At 29.0% G+C, this 23,617-nt stretch overlaps 1 protein-coding gene across 1 annotated transcript in view; it reads left to right on the forward strand.

Annotated features, from left to right (window-relative positions):
- Positions 1–864: 864 nt before the first annotated feature.
- LOC142324961 (spermine oxidase-like) overlaps positions 865–23,617 on the forward strand; it is a 30,387-nt gene continuing 7,634 nt past the window's right edge. The window contains exons 1-7 of the mRNA XM_075366130.1: positions 865–1,121; positions 10,302–10,444; positions 11,411–11,666; positions 13,690–13,897; positions 16,599–16,823; positions 17,947–18,081; positions 19,230–19,426. Coding sequence (XP_075222245.1) covers positions 1,033–1,121; positions 10,302–10,444; positions 11,411–11,666; positions 13,690–13,897; positions 16,599–16,823; positions 17,947–18,081; positions 19,230–19,426 — 1,253 coding nt within the window. The 5' untranslated portion in view covers positions 865–1,032. The remainder of the gene's footprint in view (positions 1,122–10,301; positions 10,445–11,410; positions 11,667–13,689; positions 13,898–16,598; positions 16,824–17,946; positions 18,082–19,229; positions 19,427–23,617) is intronic.

Raw genomic sequence — 23,617 nt, forward strand, 5'->3', positions numbered from 1 at the left:
ATAACTGAAGAAAGGAAGTAAAAATCAATTTACAGCACAGCAGGTTTAGAAATACAGGATGAATCTTGTGCTGTGACCATTTGTTAAAAAGGTAGTTTTACAATTTTTATGTAGTTTTAAAAATTTTTTCTGATAATAGAAAAAATTCAAAATTTTTAATAATTACATTATACCTGAAATTTTGGAGCTAAACCGGTTGAAACAGGAACTACAAACTATCTGTACTTCTGAGAGCATGATGTCAGTTGTGTGTAGTCATATTTTCTAGAATTTAAATTTCAGTCATTCATCTGGCACAGCAAACTTTATGATTTATTCTATATTTCACAGTCTAATATTTTTATTTTTTAATTGAAATAATTGGTTTATCAAATATATATATATATATATATATAAATATAATCAAATAAATATGTATATATATATGTGTGTGTGTGTGTGGTTCTTTTCTATGTTTAGTACTATGTTTAGTTTGCTATTTGTAATTATAATAATAATAATTATTATTATTATTTATACTAAGTAAGTTTGTGAAAATTTATTTTGTTTTGGTGCATAATTTTATGGTTATCTTGTTAAAGAGCACAAAAAATAATTTGTTGTTTTTTTCATAATAAATTGATACCAAAACTATATCAAATTATTTAAAGGAGTGCATCCAACAATATTAAAAAATTGATAATAATTCTTTAGTAATCTATATATAGCATACTATATTATTATCAAAAAGTTCATAACCTAATTATAAAAAAGTATTGTTCTAAGAAGGTCATTTTTTGAGAATATCAGGTTGGTATTGCACTTTATTTTTATTATGTTCTGTAAAAAAAATTCCTTTTCTAAAGTAGTGGGAGAGAATTTTCTTTCAAAATGTTCTCTCCCATTGATTTTTAAATTAAGTGTAACTGTTTTAATTGTATCAGTGCAACATATGTTGTGAAACATAGAGCATTCACATTTTTGTAATTTATGAAGTATTTAACATTGCATTATAATAAACAGTAAAATTAATAATAAGAATTTATTAACATCATGAAGAGAATTTTATCTTTGGATTTTCTACTGGCAATAACATTTTTTACAATTACTGTATATGGTAATGTCAAAGATGGATCCACCAGGTATGTACATTAGACATATTTATATTTAATCAAGATTTTGAATTTTTTTCTTTTTGTAATTTTCATGATCAACAATACAATAATACATTTCAGAAAACGAAATAAAATTAATTAATTAGGTATGCTATTATTTTATACTATGAGTAAAAGTACATAGTGTACATATTAAACAATAATAAATTTTGTTGTTGGTAAATAATAATTACATACATTTTTAATGTTTTAAATGCATTCTGATTAAAAATTAAAAATCAATTTCCTAGGTGGATAGCTGAACCAAATAGGGACACAAATAAGGACACCATATAGGGGCACTAGTATACCATTTATTTTCTCCACCTCTATAATCACATGATAAGCCAATGATTACCTTCGATGTTTTAAGTATAGAATTAGATTTAGCAAGGTTTTTTTTATTAATTTTGATCATTATTGCGATTTCCAAGGGACCAACATTCTTAGGACATTACTGGGGCTACTATATTTGTAGTTTGTTTTTGTTTATCCACTTGGTTCTTCCAGTGCTGTGTCTGTTGTAATCTGCTGGATGATCTAAACTTACTTCCATCCTGATTGAAATACCTCTGAAAGTACATTGAACTGTAGGATTGGGATTGATTTAGGTATTCCTGTTATTAATATTATTATAGTTATAAAATTTTTCAACTATCACTATTATTATATGGTAATTGTATATTAAACACAGCACTCACTATGATTGGTAAGGAAATAGAGGTATAAACAATGACAACATTGCTTCATTTTGAATTTCAGAGTCTAAAATTTAACCTTGTTCAGTAATAGGAGTTGAAAGTTATTATTTTCAATCACGAAGTTCGTTAGAACTTTGTCTATAAGAGCCCGCAGAACTGGACAGCACGGCAAAGTCAACGAACTATATTTACAATTCTAAACATAACCTAACCTAAAAGTGAAATGAAAATGGGGAAAAATTAAAAAGTAAGCATGAAAACATTGTATTTCAGTTCAATTAGATTTGTAATAAAGAATACTTTCAAAAAATACCTGGAATTTTGTTAGACAACCTTTTTTTCCATTTGATGAACCGCGGGACTCGAATATGTCACTTTTTAAAGGTGACTTTACGAATCGCGCCGCTAGATAGCAGTACTTGATAGTACTAAGTAGCGTACAAAAACTTAATAGTGCACTTGAAATAATAAAATTTAAAAGATAAATACTACAGCCTGTTTTAATAGTAAATGTTCTTATGTAAATGAAAATACTGAAGATGAAACAATTTTTTTAATCCCCATCACTTCATTAAAAAAGAATAAAAAGTATTAGTTTATAAGAGATTATAGCTGCTAATAACACGAACAGCAGGTAAGTGTTGCAAAGCAAATGTGGCAACAGAGGATTATTACCTAGAACAGAAATAAATTCGATTGGTAATATTTTTATTCTACAATTAGAACTATTTAAACTAATTGATGGAGAAATAAAAAAAAAGTTCATTTAATAATAATAATATAAAACATGGGTCCACAGATATGATAAAAATCGAGGGTTACACTTACATAATAATAAGTGCAATATTACATTTTGCATCTTCGACTCGTGAGAGTCATTAGTTCTATTAAAAAAAGGAAAAATATGGTATGAAGTGAATGATATGACTATAAACAAAAAAAATTGGCCGTGAAATTTAAAACAAATGTATATTTATTTTTCTAGAAAGGCAATAATTTTTAATACTAAATCCATTAGATAACAATCAGTAATTATTAAAAAAAAATAATCTAATAAAACGCAGTGATATCGAGAAAAAAATTACAATGAAATTGTAAACCGTACAGTAAGAGTCTCACAGATATCATTTCTTCCGCTCAAAAAACAAAAATTTCTGTATAAAAATAAATTTCTGTAATAGACAATAGACACACAATAATAGGTAATAAACAATGACTGTTTAAGCGTTCCATATAATAAGCTAAAAATATAAAAAATTATTATAAAACTCTTACCAGCCTGATTTCATTTATATGTAATACATATCACATTTACATAAATAATGCAATTCTTATGATTATTTGTTGTTTAATAAATGAAATCGGGCCAGTAAGAATTTTGTAACAATTTTTTCTATTTTTTGCTTATTATATGGAACGCTTAAGCATTGTTTATTATCTATTATTGTGTATTTATTGTCTACTACAGAAATGCATTTATGTTACAGAAATTTTTCATTTTGAGCGAAGAAATGATGTCTGTGAGACTCTTATCGTACTGTTTACAATTTCATTGGATATAATTCGCTGCTTTTAGATTTTGTTTTTGTTTTTTTGTTTTTTACATCAAGGAAGAAGAATGATATAAATCAGGTAATAATCATGTCTTGGTGAGAAAGCTCATTAACATAACTAGGCCTAAAGGGTTTAAACTCAAACATTTTTTTAAATTATTTTCTGTATTGTTGAATGGGGAATATTTAGTTCTGAAGACCTTTTTCTGGTTGTCTTAAATATAGATTCTAGATAGGATTTCTCAACAGCATCAATGCTACTCAGTTGACTGGAATGACATCTAAATTGTTTCACATTGAGGACTTATCTGATGGAAAAGTTTCTTTTTTCCATTTCCAGACAGTTTCTATTGATGAAGCTTCCTTTCTAAATAACTGAACAAATCTATTTCTTATGTTTTCACAGTTTTTATTTGCATTTATACACACAAGCACCCAAACCCTAGTAAACACTATTAATTCAATTGAATAATACACACTTTTATTTTAACTTGACATTGCACAAATCAAAGTTCTCATAGCATATGAAAATAACATCAACTTATATCAAACTTATCACTTAGCTGAATGATAGATTTGAACAGCTGATTTACATTTACCAATCACTTTATGATATACAGTGTTACCAATCTGTAGTGTTACTCCATGTATGTTACTCCGTAGATAATCACTCTTAGAGAAACCAACATATCATATTACAAACACCCATGTTAAAAAGGTAAAGAAACCCTAACCCTTTAATTCCATAATTTAATTTCCAAACCTTACTGACGTATACAGTGAATATATATCTCCTTAGGAGATGAATAAATAATTAAATATTATTGGTTGAATGAATAAATAATTAAATATTATTGGTTGAAACTATGTTAGATAGATTCTTCCCCATATATCATATATCAAGTTAAACAATACTTGGAGTAGATTGTTTGATTTGGATGGAAACACAGGCAGTTTTTGACCATAGCAGTCAATTAATTCAAAACGTTATTGAGTTAGAGAGAAATTAAGTGTTGGTGAAGTCTTCCTTTGAATGGATAAGTACATGCAGAATTGCAGCAGTCAGTTGAATTTTAAAGCATGTGATTTGCAAATGTAAGGCAATAAGTTTGCTTTACTTTCCAATTTTGAAACTGTTTTTATTTTCTTTTCTTTGGACATTCCAAACTATTTTCTCCTGTTATTGTTCATTTAAATATTAAATTCTTTTTAGAGGTATCTCTTATGTGCTCTAGCCCTCTTTGTCTCTACCATCTTCATCTTAACATTCCATTATTGAATACTAAGTTTTACTCATTCTGCTGTTATTGTTCACTGAGCATAAAATTGTTTTAGCAGATATTCTTATGTGCGTGCACTAGCCATCTCTTCTGTATCCCTTCACTGTATAATTCCATTATTGAGTTCTAAGTTTTTGTCGCACATCTGCATTTCTCCTATTCAGATTTGATGTTATAATTGCTAAAGTTTGCAATTATTAAAAGTTAATAGAAAATTTTATTAAAGTTACAGTAATGTTTTAATTTATTAAAATACCCAAGTTAACTGATTAATTAAATAGTTTAATTATTTCAGAATCAATTAATTTCACTGTCTCAGACATGACTGAATTAACACTACACCAGTTGTAGTAAGCTCAGCAAAAAAGTTTGTTGTTGTTAACCTATATAATCTAAATAAATAAAAAATGTAAATTTTGAACATGAAGCAAATGTAGAAAAACATTTACATAAAATTATTTAATTATAACTGCTGTCTTATAAATTTTTTTTTGTACATTAGGTACAAAAAAAATGCTCCCTTTTGACTGTCTCTTTTATTAAATGCCTGTACGCTGGTATACCAAATGCTTCAAAGGTGGTTAAAATCTCTATAATATTAATATATTTTATACATCGATCCACTCTGTTCAACAAATACCTTACAGAGTGTACATACATCTTCACATTTATAATGTTGGTTTATTTCATTTCCTTTCCTGAGCTGATAATTGCTTCAAGTTTTAATTAAGAAATATGATTTTTTTTATACCATAAGTAACAGCATTTATTTCATTTCTGGATTGAGAATATGGTTTAAGAGGTTTTAATGCACTTACCTGTTGTCTGTATTCAGGATATATTCATATGACTTATTCTGTTATATAAATTGGTGAAATAACATCCTACATTATTTTAAGAGTACTGCCTGCATCAGTGATTTCATCATAATGCTGTACATAGTGTAATTTTTTATAGCAAGTAAATTCCAAATGTACAGAGAATTTTCAAGATATCCTACTGACTCCTCATTGTCGATTCACCACACCATGTATTATTGAAATTTAGATTAATTTTAGAAAATGTAATCAAAAATGCTCTATAACATAACTTTTTTGAGTTATTTTATTTTAAAGATCCCAATTATATCATTTTCGACACATCCTGACCCCTACAGCAGAAGACCCAACCTTGTGATGATCCTGGTCACCACATCACCTCCTTCGTTCCTAGCCCTGATAGGCTTTATTGGTAGGCGTCTTTTAGACCCACTAAACCACCTGATAACACAACACAGTCATCAGTTTGGCCTCTTTCAGGATGTTATCAATGCAAATGCCATGGCAGACACTTCCATCAGTGTATTTACACAATCAATTGTCACCTTCATATGGCCTCTTCCAACTATGACCACCTACTGTTACTTACAACCTTTAACTATCAAATTAACCAATTTGCAGAAGTGCGATCCCTGGACCTTCCTTTAACACCAAAGGTTTCACAAAAAAACTCTTCCTATATCTAACTAATTAGACTATGCATTCAGATTATTGCTTGATTGACCCTTTTAACACCAAAAATACTATCCTCATACCAATAAAACAAGTGTTGATTGCAGCAAAAATTTTGCCCTAAAATTCAATTAACTCAAAGTCCTTTTGATTTATTTAAAAATCATTAAACAGATTCACAAATTTAATAAGCCTCTAATGAAAACATACTGTACCTCTCTCTGCTCTGGTCTGCTTTTGGGAGTGAGGTCAATGCCTACCCCTCCCACACTGCAGCTCCATCACAGAGTTCTTCACACATCCATCTCATCCTAACAGCGAATATTTCAGATAATTGGGGCTCGAAGCCAAAATGTCTATCTTGGCGAAGTAAGCATCCAGACTAGCTCCTAGCCACATGGGTTGCTGTTCTGTTTATACATCTATAACAGCATCAGACCCCTCTCAACCGTGCTCTGCAAGGCTAAGAATATAAGAAAGCCAACAACTACTTTCCATTCCGTTTTGGCTTTTCAATTAACTTGCAGATCAAAACCACAATTGATCCTTGTAAGCTTTCTTGCTACTTTGATATGCTGAGCTTCATACCTGGGGCAGACATGTAAGACATGGCACACATCATCAGTGGCCCTACACTTCAGACACAAGGCAGAATTAATCAAACTAAATCTGTCCAACTTATCTTGAAAAGCTCTATGTCCAGAAAGAAGCTGTGTAGTATGCTGATTTGGGGAAATCCAAACTTCTCACATCAGGAAAAATTCCATGCGTGTAATGGCCATCAGGCGATTTAGTCCACCTGACTTGCCATTAATGGAAATGCTGGTTGTCTATTTCTTTTATTCGCCCGAAGGTAAGTTGGCCTACCTTCTTAGCATCATAACATAATTGGTGTTCAGTTGCAAGGTTATCAATGTACTTAATACCAGAAATAAGAAGAACTGCCTATCGACAGACAGTCCTATAAGCATCAATCACAGATAACAATAGGAGATGTTGGGCTCTCAACAAAATATTCTTATAACATTTGTACCTCATTTGATGAGCCCAGACAGGTGCAGCACACAGCATTATAGCTTCACATCCACCCTTATATAGAACATGCATGGTTCTGAAATTAAGCCCCCAATCGAGGTGAACTGCCCCCCTCAAACACTGAAGAAAGTAGAACAAGTCTTTTTGGCAACATATTGGAAGTGCTCCTTGATTAGGAAGATATCCTTATCCTTATCCTTATCCTTGAAGATTCTCATCAAAGATAACAGCTAGATACTTCTGCAGCGGGACATACCTAATTCAGTGACCTGCCATTGATACACAAGGTCGTCGTGCAACAGCTAGTATGTCGTTGAGTAACATCATCATTGTTTTCTCTGGGCTAAACATCATCTTATGTTACAAACTCCCCAATGGGAGTGTCTTGCAAGCCTGGGTTGCCCTGAATTTGATCTCATTCCTCAAATCTCCTTTAACCAGCAAAAGCCCATCATCCGCATATGTTATGTTGTGGCACCACTAGGTAATCTCAACCACATCAAAGAACTGAATTCAACATACTAGAGCAGGGGTCCTAAAACACTACCCCTGTGGACAACCTTTAGAGAGCATTTTTCCTTCTTCTGAGACACCATCTCGAAAAACAACACCTCGATTGCTGAAATAACTAGATAAAACATTCAGCTCATTCTGCATACAATCACGCTTCTGCATCTGAAACAGGGCAGAGAGCCACCACAAATTATTAAAAGCCCCTGATATGTCCAAAATGATACTTAAGACGTACTCAGACTCACTAGAAGAAACAATGTTCATAACCTTAAGAATAAAGAATAGCATCGTTTGTGCCCCTGCCTGGACAAAAACCATACTGAACATCTATCAAAAACTTTCTAGAATTAAATCTATCTGTAATATGAAGATGCTATATCTTTTCAAAAACCTTTCCAATAACTAGCAGGAGAATTAAAGGGCTGTAAGAGGAGCTCACTGTGAGGTGCTTGTCACCACCATTAAACAACAATTTTAGAACAACTTTTTACCAGAAAACAGGGAAATAACCACCAAAGAGCATCCTATTAAATTTTTAGTGAAAATACAGATACAAATATAGACACATTCTGTTCTTTCATGCATTATGTTACAAAACATGCCTAATATGACTAAAAGGTGACTAATTGTGAAATAAATAAATTTGACTAATTGTCAAATGTATGACTTCATCCTAACCCTAATTAAACTAATTAGTTATCCTTGAATAATATTTCTCTTTTTCAAACACTCAATTTCTCAGTGCAACTAAAAGTACTGGTGGTTTTAAAATTGTGTTTAATAATACACGTTAAATTGTGTGATCTGAATTATTTATTGTCAGTTAACTTTTTCACTTAATCAATTTCAATTTATTTTCATAAATTAAGTGTTGAAATAGTTTTTTTTTTTACATCAGCTTATATTTACAAAAATGAGCTGGCAAATACGTTCTTGTAAAAATTCTCCAAGTGGTTTTTGTTATGTCTGAAGTGAGTTCACTACAAAGAGTCAGTGAAGGCCAATTTCAAAATTGATGAAAACTGTTTACGAGCTTTATTTCAGATGTTTACTGGGAAGTTAAGTTATACAATAGGTGCATATAACTTTTACTGTTATGTTAAGCTCATGCAGTGGTTACAAGGGAAATTTTCCTTTTGTTAGTGGAAGAGAATTTTCCTTTTGTTATACCTATGGTTTGGTGTGAACTAATAAGTCATAATGACTGCTATTTCTGTTTAACAAATACCACTGGTTTTTCTTCAAAAAATAAGAATAAAATTGTGTACCCAAATGTTGCATTAGCTTTGAGACCAATTGCTCATAGAGGTGATTTTCTTATACTGACAGCCCCAGCTATTGGCAGGAGATTTCAGATTCTGAAGAGGATTTCATTCCAGAAAAATTAAGTAGTGATCCACATCTCATTTTATAAGTGAGACTTAATGATTTGATACGCAAATTGAATTTATGAAAACAGTAAGCAGAATTTCTGTGTTTATATTTAAAATAGTGGAATTTATTACTGAAATTTCATATTTTAAAAAAGAAATAAACACTTCATGAAATATTTCACTGTGTAAGATCTGATGTATTCCTTTTGTGATATAGAGGGTTTGATGTCTTATTTGGCTATTGTTTATTATGCCGATGATTGGTGGTAATTCATTGATTCATCAAAAACACGCTAAATGCAGTGCTACAGTATAATTCAAACAAGAATCTTTCTATACCAGTAATACATGATATTGGAATGAAAAATGTATGAAAGTCATTAATTTTGAAATCAGTCATTTACAATTCTCACTTGTGGCATACCTGTGGTAAGCTCAAAATTATTGGTCTTCGTCTTGGTCTGCAATGTAGCTTTACAAAATAGCATTTCCAAGGTAGATAGGATGAATCAATGATGAGTGACTACTGTTGGTTGGTTTTTACAAAGAGAGGACCCTACTGTACAGAAAAGGAAGAAATAATTATCTGTTATAGTTATATTCTACAAGTTTTTTTTTTATTTAATTAAAAAAAAAGAATATATGAGTATTTCATATTTTCAAAAGAAAAAATATTTATTTTTTCCAGAAGAAAATATGAATTTGGAAACATATGTAACACAATACAAAATTTATTATACCTATAAATGTGTTCATTTCCCAAATTTCATACTATTTAACAATTTCTGAAGGATGCTTAACAAAAATGTGATGAGTGATGAAGAAAAACTGACTTCATTTTTAGATTTAGTGCACAAAAAAGAATAAAATTCACTTATTGGTGTTTCTGTTCTGAAAACTTTTTTCAAATTTGTAGAATAGAGTTATTAAGTCCAAGGAAAATAATTGTTCACTATTAGGAGATTTAAATTGAGCAAAGATAGAAGTAACAGCATTCCAAACCTCAACAACATATATTCTGTGATAAGTTTAATTTACTTCCCAAGTAATAATCATTTTTTTTTTATTTTGACCTGCAGAAGATCATTTCAAAATTTAGCCTCATATTTTTTTACCATCATTTATTTCACAGTGTTACTTCAGTGATATTTTTTTATATTTATAAAAAGTAAGTAATAACACTCAAGTTGTCTATTGATGTTTTATTTCGTTTATTTTTGCAGAGAGAAATATAAAGTAATTATTGTAGGTGCTGGGATATCAGGAATAGGAGCAGCAACTCGCTTACTGAGTAACAATGTTTCTGATATAGCAATTTTGGAAGCATCAAATCGTCTAGGTGGTCGAGTGTATACAGCACCATTTGGTAATTTTTATTAGATATAATATTCTTATATCAAAAATTATTTGGCTAATATAAAATTATTTATTTTTAGTTGGATGGGACCTTAAACGGTAGCTTCATACCTTCCAATGATCCACCAATTTCATATGCAAATGTTTGAGAAAAGTTCAGTTATTTAAAAGGATTGTGTTATGTAGACTTTATTAAACAGCCAGAGAGATTATTATAAGATGCAAAAAAACAAGCTCTTTAGAAAATCATGATTTTTTTTTAATAAAATTATAAAATGTAATTACTATAAATCATTTTATTGTAAGTCAAACCACCATAAAGGACATTCTGTCAGATTAAAACAATATCTATCATATAAAATAAAGGTTAATCATTATCACATGGTAAATGGTAATAAATATTATCTATTTTAGGGGTAAAGCAGAATTGAGAGCAAGTTCACAGTCTACAACATAACATAAACATAAAAGTGTATAATAAATAGACTCTTCTATGAGTTTAATGCAGTTATCATAAGCATCTGATTTTGTAAACTAATAACATAATATTATTTCATTTTATTTATTCATTAAAATTTAAAAAAAATACTAAATCACTCATTTCTAAAATACATGTTTTCACATTTCTAAAATATGAATGTTTTTCTTCCTAAAGATACTTCATTACCAGTACTGTTGTTAATGACAACCATCTTGAGTGTTAAAGAAATACAACTAAGTGTCTGCATAGTAACAATTGTGCTATTTGTTTTCTTACAAACACAAATTATTAAAAAAAAAAAAAAAAACAATCCTTAACAGTTAAGATTGTAATTGAATCAGATATAAATGAACAGATTATTTTTGTTTTACGTATTAATAATACTAACAAATTTTAAATATAATGTATAATATATTGCAAAATTATTTCTATTCAAAAATTTCTTTGCTAAGAATTTAATCTGTTTTAGATGAGAAATAATTGTCTTGATTTCAGGTGATTTTCTAATAGAATATGGAGCTCAATGGGTTCATGGACAAGGTGGTAATCCTGTGTATGAGATTGCTGAACCGTACAACTTTTTATACGTTCAGAACGGGGATAAGTCAACAAATTTTGTTAAACATTCAGATTCTAAAATAAACATATCAGTAGTTAGTAGCTGGCTGTTTGACGAAGCCTATGACATTTTTAGTAATGTAAATGATATGATGTTATGTAATTGTTCAATGGAACATTATTTTAACAACAAGTAAGTAACACAAGAACTGTTTTTTACTAGGAATATTATTTTAATCAAAAGTAAGTAGCAAGTAAGTAAAAAGTAAGAAGTAGGTATTTTAATGAAAAAGATTAATAATTTTTTTTTTTTTTAATAAAAATTCCTTTGAAGTCATTCTCCTGATTTCAAGAGAGTGAAATCAGTTAAAACCTGAGCTATGTAACTACAAGGATCATATTATTTTCATTCATATTAAATGTGTAATCAAAAACATAAAATATTTCATCAAAAAACAGTAATATTTGTATATTACTGGAGTTAATAACATAAATACTAAATATACATGTTATGTATATGTTTAGATTACAGAATTTCATAACTGTGTAACTTAAATATTATACAGAAAATTGAGGGTCATACAAAACTAATATTTCTTTTCTATTCAATATTTTTAATAAACTTTAGCAGTTGCAGGCAATAACCTTACTAGCTAGAAGAGGAGAGCTTCTTCATTTTATATTTACAAAACTTGATCAATTTGAATTTTTTTAAATTTTATTTTAATATGAGGACATCCAGTGCTCCCAATAGTGATGGATGCTCCAATACAGACATCAACAAATGTACTCAACAAGAAAAAAATCAAAATACTCGTAAATATAGAAAATTGACTCTGATCCTAAATTTTGGTGCTTCAGAAGCAGCACATTATAAATATGAGTACACCTATTATTTATTTATACAAAATATGTGCTTCAGAAGATTTTCTCATTTCTAGTATATTGCTCCTCTACCAGTGTTGTGATAGGATTGAGATATCAGAGAAAATGTTAAAACTAAGATTACAACTTCTGATAAATCTTTAATAATGAAAAGTTTTATAAATTAACTACAGTACTCTTTAATTTTAATGGAAAATTTATAAAAATCTATCACCTGTCTGTTAGCACTAGAAGGTTAAATTACATCTGAAAAAGCTGTTACACTACAAAAAAGCTTAATTTAAAGTGGAAAATGCTGTCACATGTTTGTGTATATATTTAATGAATAAACTTTTACAAAGGTACAAGAAGTATATTGAGGTTAAAAAATACAACTTCAATCGTTTTAACTCTTTTAGATGTACTTTAATTTCTGAACTTAAGTATTAGTGTGATTATCACAGGAGTAAATATTAATGACAAATTTCAGTTGTTTTTCTCAGTTGGAGCAAGATAGCAGCCTACTTTCTAACTTGCATGTCTGTCAAACCCCTTTAGAAGGCATTCTTATTTGTATCTTACTATCTAGGAAGAGGATTTAAGTTCCAACTCTTCTGGTCTTGGCATCACAGCTTTTCAGAATTCAAGAGTGATGAGTAATTTTGTAAGGCCTTTCCCAGAGATCAGTTCATAACTTTTTTATTTCCTTAGAAGAAAATATCCTTCTATGGCAGTATCCACAGAATCTAAGAATTAGCTTCCTTATCCACAGTAACCGTATCTGTATCCACAGTATCTTCCTTCCTAAGAGGAAAACAGAAGCCAATTTTCAAGTTTTAAATTCTTTTGGTTTCAACACCCCTTAAATAAATTTAATTTAACACTTATAAAAATTTTTTTCTTACTTTTTCTACAGACCAGCTTGTGAATAACTTCATCAACTGCCTGCTTTCTAGCTGCAGATTCTGTGATAGAATTAATGATGAATGCACTAATTGTATTTTTCTTTACCCACTTTTCAAGCACTTTCTATTTTATGAGTCTCAAATAATTTTTAGTTCTTCCCTTTTGAAAAAAGATATTTACTGTGCCATTTCTTTTTAAAATCAGCATCTAATGTTACTAATGCAAAGGAAACAAATTTTTGTAATCCTGTCAGTAAAATTTGTGGAATATTCAAGAGTTAAAGGAGCAGAAACAAATATATCTCCCATACACTACCTGCTTCTGGCATAGTGAAGTAAAAAAACAGTAAAATTATCTATATTATCTCTAAAAATATGGAAATTTATATAAATTATTAAAATTGATGTGAATTCATGTAATTATTTTAAAAATATTTTAAATTGCAGATTTAATGAATTGATAAAGAATAAAAATGTTGATGAATACACAGCACAAGCAGTAGCAGAGTTTGCCAAAAAGGGTGAGAGAGCTGAAGATGCTGTTAATAATTTAGAAGAAGAAGGATCTTGGGGAACTGTACAATTTTTTAATCCTAATGGAAGTTTAACTGTGGCATGGAAAACTGGTTATCATGCCTTTATAAATATATTAATGGTTAGCATTAATGAACAGCAAATTTAAATGACTATATTTAGAGACTATAAATCTATATATTTTGACAACTATGTAAGGTTGTAGATGTGCTTTTGAAACATATTATCAAATGTTTTAGCTATGTTAGCTTTTCTCAGTATTTTAAACATAAAGTTTTACTACTCACTTCACCTAAACTTAGGCTATTAGATTAAACGAAAATTCTAACCAAATAACTAAAACTAGGCTTATGGTACATATTTTATGAGTAACTACTTATCACTGTAATATATTTATTCACTTATTAACTTACTCCAAAAAACAGAAGCAGTTCTTACTTAGATCTGTACTCATTTATGTATTTTTTTTTTTTTTTTTAATTAATTTAGTCTTACTTTACTAGATGGTTAATATTTTTTTGTTTTCATTTGTAGAGCTTAATTTTTTCCATTATTTTAAGTAGAAGATATTTTTAATGCCAAATTTCATGCGCTATATAGAGCATATTTAAAATATATTTTTTTAATTTTTGTTATCATTATCTAGTATTGGATTGTTGTAGCATGTAATATTGTGTATTATCTGGTGTCATTCTGATAACTAGAAACCTTCATGTAAAACAATAATACATTTTAGGTAACAATGAAAATGTTTTGTATTCTTATTTTCTTTTGGTTACCTGGGTATAATTTGATTTGCTTGGTTGAATGCTCTTCGGCTCATCTTGATTCCTTGTTACCAGTCAATTTTTAAAATTAAAAATCCTGAAGTCTTTCAAAACATACCTCGACATCTCATTTTGGGAGGTTCAAATCCTAGTAAAGGCAGTTACTTTTATACTGATTTGAATACTAAATCATGCATAAGTGTTCTTTGGTGGTTGGGTTTCAGTTAACCACACATCTCAGGAATGGTTGACTTGAGACTGTACAAGACTGCACTTCATTTACATTCATACATCATCCTCATTCATCCTCTGAAGTAGTACCTTACTTAGGTGGTTTCAGAGGCTAAACGGAAAAAGAAGGTCCCCTTCTACTTTTTCTCCCTCAGCTGTTCATCAATTCCATTCCATGATTCCCTTCTCAGTTAAGTTGTTTTTTTTTTGGGGGGTCGGGGGAGGTTTAATGAATTGAACAATATTTTCATTACCAAGAAACCAATATCTTATTATTGTCTTAATCTCATTTTATTTTACTCTGACTGGCCTTATAATCTTCCTTATCACTCATATTAAAATTTCTTACTATGCTCTCATTCTTCATATACATATTTTATATTTTGCTTCGACATGTTATAACAATCATTGTTTTATAAATGAAAGTTTGGTTTTTGTGGAATGAGCTTTGGTTTAAGCAGATTTCTATTAGTATGCTGTGCCTTATTTGAACCTACTATTAAATGATTATTTCTTTCAATATCATGTGTTTATTTCCACTGAATGATATTCATAGATATTTAAAACTTTCACTTATTCTAACAGTTTTTTTAAAGTCTTACTTGTCATACACCTACTGTTTTCTCTCATCACTGTTCAATAGAATCAGTATTTTTACTGTTATTTGATTGGGAAAAAATTAAATTAAAATTTTAATTCTATATTTTGTATAGAATTGATACAAAATAGTAAACAAGCTGGCTTGTTTTAACAGTTTTTTACTGTAAGAGAAGATAAGAAGATCTGAGTATCACATTTAATATAATATTGATAGATAATATTTTCTGAAAATTTGAATGCTAATGTGTTTAAGAAAAATTTGAATAATTCAGATTTTACTTCTTTTGTTAATGGAACTAAGGAATATTAGGTATCTACTTTTACCTGGGAATTCAGATTCCTTAAGTACTACCAGGTACTAACTTGATAGAACCTATCATAGCATACCTAGTTTTTATAAGAGAGATTCTAATACCTTCATAGTAAGTGTGATGGGGCTACTGGATTTACATTTCTTACCAAATATTTATCTGTTCCTGTATCCTTAAAATCAGATCCTAAAGTTTTGTGGATGTAAAATAAATGGTTTTTTTATTTTTGTAATCATACCTTATATTTTATTTATATATTATTAGTTCTTCTAACATAAAGGGGCTTCATTGAGGCATAATTAGAGGGGAGCAAATGTTACATAATTCTCAAATATCTTACGATACTTTGAAGAAGTACTAAGTTCTGTTTGGTTTAAACAGTGAAGGAATTAGTTGACATATTCCTCCAACATTCTGACAAACATACAAATAAACAGTGTTTTTACTCTTGCTGCTTTTACTAGTATAATAAAAAGTTTACTAAATAATTAGATTATAAAATGCAGATTAAAATCATTTAAAACTAAAAGTTTAATTATTAGTGTGGTTTTAATATTTTACTAAATAACTAATCATTTTTTCTTACTTACTTTTACGTTACTTATTTATCTTAATTTTAATAATTTAAAAAATCCTTGATAATATCAACTCATAGAAGCAGAAAATATTAAAAACAACTGCAATTTAAGAATTGAAAAGCCTACAAAAATTTATTAATGTAATAATTAAAACGAGATATTTTTATGTATATTTGTAAATATTGTAAGGTATAGTTGATTTAAAATAATTTGAATTAAAGTTTGACTTCATGAAAATGCCTCTTTCTTTTTCAAGTAACTTTATTTTATTTTAATTTTTGCCTGTTTTTCATGTATAATAACGGATTTTGAATGATAGTATTTGTGATTTACAGGGCAAATATGAAGGTAAAGAGCTACCCGTTAAACAAAAAACAAAATTTAATAAAGTTGTTCAAACAATAAACTGGACAGGAGATGAAGTTGAAATCACATGTGAAGATGGTTCTCATTATTTTGCCGATCATGTTATTGTTACAGTCTCTTTAGGTGTGCTAAAGTTTTCAGCTAAAACAATGTTTAACCCTCCTTTACCTGATAATAAATTAACTGCCATTGAGGTAAGACTAATATTATTTAATTGATATTCATGAGTCTGAGAGGAAATGATTGTGATATAGATATACAGAGTTTAAATGTTTAACTAATTTTTTTTTTTTAATTGGCTTCAGTTCGGGTCATCAGTCACAAAATGTCTTCTGTTTGCAATCATCTGCTCTGAAGAAACTTACTTCCAGCATTATGCTGCTTTTATGATCTACATTAATTGTTTCTGACCATTATAGTAATACAACTTATTAAAAGAAAAGAAAAAAACATTCAGAGCATTACTGATTATATCAGGTACTTCCAAGCCTTTTTCTTCCCCTTCTAACACAATTTCCCTGCTTGGCTGCTTTGTACTCTTTTATAATTCCTGTTTGCACTGGCTTCCATGAAAATGTATAAACCTTCTATACTATTAAAATTAACTCTGTTAGGCTGTTGGATACTAAACTGAGAATAAAAGCAATGTTACCTGAGTTTAAAAACTAAACAATTTTTAAATTTATTTTTTATAAATGACTTGAAATTTGATGAGATATATGCAATTTGAACAACTTAACTGCCACTAAACCACATAGTTTAATGCTTACTTATTGGAAAGTCAAGTAAGGAACTTTGCAAACAGCAGAAATAAAATAATTTGACTCTGGATGATGATATATTTTAAGATATTTTAGTTTAGTATTAAAAATATTTGTTTGCAAAAACAATAAGCTGCTACAATATAGCAAACTGTTCATGAATTCTGAGAAAATAAGTGTGGAAGGAACTTGACCAACTGAATGACTCAGCTATGATGTAATTTTCTGCAGTATCATGTTTTCTGTTTTTCTTTACATGTAGTGGAAATATGTAAAGGATACAGCCAGATGACTATCTTTTTTGTGCTGTTTATAATACCTTAAAGAGTTGAAGCTTGAGGTATTCCAAGTATTGTGTAACCATTAGCTTATAAGGAACTGATTTTGCTGAATTCCATTGCAACATTTGTTGGATTTTGGTTGGTTAGTAGGCGATGTGTATGTTTTAATTTTATTTATTAAAGTTTTTTCTTGTAGGAGAATGATTCAGTAATAGTTTATAAATTTTGTTATAGTTTTCTATGTTTAATTAAATTTGATTCATTTCTTTTTCAAGTCTCTTGGATTTGGTCTTTTGAATAAAATGTTTATCCAGTTCGAAACACGTTGGTGGCCATTGGATTTTGAGTACATGATAAATTTCCTTTGGACCAATGAAGACAAACAAAGATTCAAAAATGAATCAAAATATGTAAGTTTTTTATCAAATATAATTTTAACTAATAGTCAGAATTATTATTTTTTTTTTATTTTTGCTAAGACTGTTGATAATTAGAGCTATTAGTCATTTTTACAAATTGAACCTACACCCCAGATGCTTAAATAAAAAAACATTTTTAGACACAAGCAGATTTCATTAGTTAGGGGGCCCAACAGTCCATTGTACCCCCATATGTCTGCATTCTACACACACACACACACACACACACACACACACACACACACACACACACACACACACACACACACACACACACACACACACACACACACACACACACACACACACACACACACACACACACACACACACATGCACACATGCACACATGCACGCTCGCTCACTCAATTTTATCTTTGTGATATAACTGGATTACAATTTTGCTCCTTGGTTCTACTAATAGTAACATGTTATAGTATAATGTACTTTTTAATATTATTTAATAATGTAGAAAATGAAAACATCAATCAAGATCAAAATTTTATAGTTTGTAATATCCTAATACTTGCTTTTGTTCATATGCACAAATAATGCTCACAGGACAAAAGTATATTAAATTGTTGACATATTTTGTTGATCACTTCATCATCTAGGTTCCAAAATATTTTTAATTAGAAGCCAGATTGGCAAATGGTTGATGAAATGAGAAATTCATCAGTAAAATTGTTCTCTCCATTTGTGAAAGTTAATTTTCCGATAAGATTATTTTTGTTTTTTTTTAAACAATAAGAAAATTATTTTAAAGAAATTATGAAAATGACAGAGTAACAAGCAGAGTGCAAAGACTTTAACATACAGTTTGGTTAATGATTTTTCAGCAACATATTTTCTGCTTAGGAAATTCTTTGAACAGGAAAACTGTTGAGACTGTCATCAACAGTTCATATGCATAGTAAGTTATCTTATCCCTTCAAATTTTATATATTGTTCAAAAGATAAGATTTTTTTGTTTGTTATAAAAATCTGTCACATAATTTAATTACTCATCAATTAGTATATAATTCATACTATAGCACAAATTAGTCTGCTGACCATATTAATAATTACTAATCTTTTATAGAAAATTTTTTTTTTATAATTTATTTCTTGAAAACTATAAAATAACAAAATGATTACAGGGTGGATGGACTACTGAAATACCTTATTTTCATTTTGTTGAAAATCAGCCAAGAATTTTAGAAGGGTGGTTAAGTGGTGACACTGCTCGTTTAATGGAAACATTGCCTGATGACGAACTAACTGGGGCTATTATAGAACTTTTAAGCTGGTTTGTTGGTAATCAGTATTCTATATCAAAACCTATAAATGTTACAAGGCAAGTATTATCTTTATAGTTAGATAATAAAAAGATAATAATTTGTGTAAGAAGACTAAATTTATGTAGATTATTAAAAAATATAAAGGTAAAATTAGTTTGCAAATGTCATGACAAATGTAAGATATAATAATCGTTTTTTTTGCTAGTTTATTACTCTTATCTTACATCTTTATATATTTATTTGAATTCACAAAAATTTTTTTTTAATGATTCAGTCACTGTTTACATGAATTTCAAACTTTTTCCATAAGATTTCTATTTACAGGAAGAATGAACTTGATATAAATAATAAGAGGTTTACTATCAAATAAAAAAATAAAAATGCACTGCATTGTTCAAATAAAAAAAATTGAAATGAAATAGCCATCATGAATTTTCTTTAAACAGGATTATGGAAGGATAATTGATTTAATTTTTTACTGCGCTGGGAATAATATAAATAGCTGTTAGTTTCCCCATTCTTTAACTGGAAAGAATTATGATGCATTGACACTTGCAGGTGGAGGAAAATAAGAAAGTTGATTTCTGGCCAAAAATTGTGATTTCACTATTTACTGAACCCAGTATTAACGTAATACTAACAACTAAAACTTCAAACCAACAATTGGTCTCTATGAAAGTAGATAAACATTGGAGAATTCAGCCCTTAAAAATCATTACCTTAAAAACATTACTAGTATGGCTAAATGGCTATAAAACTCAATAGGATTATATTAAAATATTTTTTGTATTTTATGAATATTAACTGTATTTAATATAACAATGGTGAAAGAGCAATGTGAATAGGGGAAATATTTTATATTTCCACAATAACTTTTATTTGACATGCTAGGTTGTAGTTAATAACATAAAACAAATCGTTCATTCATCTTTTATCATAATCTAGTATTCTTTGATATGATGTTTGAAGAAATAAATTATCGCACATAAAAGTGCACATATCGGACTTTTGATAAATCTCAACAATTCAAACCCTAAGGAGTCAATAACAAAAAAACAAATATTTTTCTGGATGGATGTATGTATTTATGTACAAACATTTGTATTTACAACACTACGTTTTTGCTAAGTATCTTCAGATTGAATGAATTAATTTTATTCAAATTCGGTCAGTAGGTATCTATTGGGTATTTATCATGTTAAAATTTTATCCACACATTCTGAGGGGATGTGAGAATTTCTGAAAATTTTTAATTTTTAACTTCTTATTTTGGTGGTCTAGAAAAAAACCTTGTAAGCAAAAGTGTAGTGCATTGGTAGTACATAAACTTTCAGAAAAAATGTGTTTCTCTCATCTATGAAAATTACAAATATGTAGTTTATTATTATTTTTTTTTGTTGTATTTCAACCAGCTATAGTAATTAATACAAAATAAAATCATTCATTAAAAATTGGTACAACTCCTTATCAAATATGTTTGAAATTTTATTGATCAAATTTGATTTTTTTTATTTTTTCATATGTAGAGCTTTTTAAAATAAATTTTTAATTTATTTTCTTTATATACTGAAATGAATCATCAGTAGATAAAAGCTTATTTACATTTAAAATAGTTGTAGCAGATGGCCAGCAGAAGTGGCAAAATCTGTTATTTAATAAATTTATGTATTTTCATATACATAAAGTAATATACCGTTTTTCAGAATCTTCTGTTTGCTTAACATTATTTTTATTTCTATTGCTTGATATCAGTTACAAAGCACCCATTTTAATTGTTGTGTTTGCATTTGAGAAATTTCATTCAATTAATACTTATCATGCTTTCTTTCTTTCTTTCTTTCTTCCTGTTTAGCCTCCGGTAACTACCGTTTAGATAATTCTTCAGAGGATGAATGAGGATGATATGTATGAGTGTAAATGAAGTGTTAGTCTTGTACATTCTCAGTTCGACAATTCCTGAGATGTGTGGTTAATTGAAACCCAACCACCAAAGAACACCGGTATCCACGATCTAGTATTCAAATCCATGTAAAAATATCTGGCTTTACTAGGACTTGAACGCTGTAACTCTCGACTTCCAAATCAGCTGATTTGGGAAGACGCGTTAACCACTAGACCAACCCGGTGGGTCAATACTTATCATGCTAATGTCAGGTAAACTTTAATTAAAGATTTACTGGAACACTTTTAAAGAGTATTAGTGGAGTAGTTGTGTAAAAAAATTGAAAAACTTTCCTGACATCCCTCCATGCACAAAATAAAACATTTAAATGGAAACCTTTCCATTTCTTGTAAATTAAAAAAAAAGTTAAGTGTTCAGAGTTTTAAATTTTCAACATTTTAAATTAAAAATATATAGAAAATGAAGATAGTAGGAGCCTGATGGGCATAACTTCTTTCTTATACCTGAATGCTTGAAGAGATTAAATTAAAAAAAAAAAAAAAAAAAAAAAACAGCATATGACTGTTGTTTATTGCTTATTTATGCCTACTGCTTATTTATTTAACAAATCATGTATGAAACTTTTTGTTATTATTCATTAGTAAATAAGTATTTAAATAAATAAGGTCCAGTTGTTAATTATATTTTAATAAAAGTTAACATTAGAGAAAAGATTACATTATAATCTAACTGCGAATGCCAGGAAAGTTCAGCAAAATTATTGATAACCTTTTATAATAACTGGTTATGGACTATTCTGGAGAGATATGTGTATAATGGGCTGATAGTATCCTATACAGAGTCTGTTATCCAGCTTCTACAGCTTGTCATACTTGAACATAAGGTCCTTGGATCGAAGCACTTCCATATTTTTTTGGGGCTACCTTTCAAGCAGTGTGATCATTTTTAACCTATTTAGGAAAGCTGTGGCAAGTATGCAGGGCTTGTATGCTTAGCTTTGTTTTTTTTTTTTTAGGAATGGTCAGTAACTCTTATAGTTGAAATGCCTTGGGAGCATGTCCAGGCTTCCTTCACCAAAACAAAAAAGATTTACAAGATATTAAAAATGATTAATTCTATTTAATTTTTACAGTAAGTATTTTTCTTACTTCAAAAATGATAAGTCCTACTTAAAATTGATAAAATCCTACTGTATAATTATTTGTTTGTTCATATTCATAACTACCTACTTGTATTACAGCTGCACTATAACAGTAACTCTAGAGACTTATCCAATAAGCAGGCAAGTCAGATAATCAATGTAGCTGATAAGATATGTCATAATACACAAACAGAACTCTTGGAAACTCTAATGGAGAAAACTTATTTAAATAAGTCTAATGATGTGTATTTCAGGTGTCCTCATTACAACAGCTGTAAAAATATTAGTTGTAAAATTATTGGGAAAGGTAATGGGGAAAATAATGAGTTATCAGGATAGGTATTTTAAGGTTAATGAAGGTTTCATTTACAGAGAACCTTCATGTAAAAACAGTATGCTAGAAATAAAGGATAGTGAAATTGAAATTTTTCTGACAGTCAGGGACAGTAGCTTGTGGAGAACATTAGATCATACTCCTTTTTCAGTTTTACAGTAATGGGAACTGTGATGCCGAACGCCTCTATTGAGGCACTGGTTTGCTTTGGTTTGGGATTTAAATGGGCTAACTAAGGGGGATTTTACTGTCTTGTTTGGTGATACTAATAACATAACAAATAAGGAATCCTCAGTTTATAGTATTAAAGAACTATTAAGACATTTTTTAGCCCGGTTGAAACACACCAATGTCATTTATTCGAACTATACCATTCAGTTTTGACATGTTTGAATATAGTATTAAAAATAAAAGTTAAAGTGATTAATGATCAGATTTGGAAGTTGGTTTCTCATTTTGGAAATGTAAGTCTGATGAAGCTCCATAAGCTATGTAGATGTAATCACACATCTCATGGGCTTCACTCAGTTCATGGGGAAGGTAAACTATTGGGAAGATGATAAATGACATAATAAATAGCCACCTAATGTTACGCTTTTATGATAGTAATGAATGTGACTGAACATTTTTTAATGTAGTTGAGACATTTTTGTTAGAGAGACAGTTTTAATGAATTTACTTTTATCAGGAATAAGTGATTAATAAGAATTTAAACTAATAAATAATGACGATGCAACAAATATTTCCATTTTAAATAAATTAAAAGGCTTTAAGATTTCAGATTTTTACACGTGTTCACTAGTAAAGGTCAGTATAGATTTTAAAGTTATAACTGATCTCTACAGATTTAATAAGGATTTTTTTTGGGG

Source organism: Lycorma delicatula, chromosome 5, assembly GCF_047948215.1.
Source record: "Lycorma delicatula isolate Av1 chromosome 5, ASM4794821v1, whole genome shotgun sequence".
Lineage (NCBI taxonomy): Eukaryota > Metazoa > Arthropoda > Insecta > Hemiptera > Fulgoridae > Lycorma > Lycorma delicatula.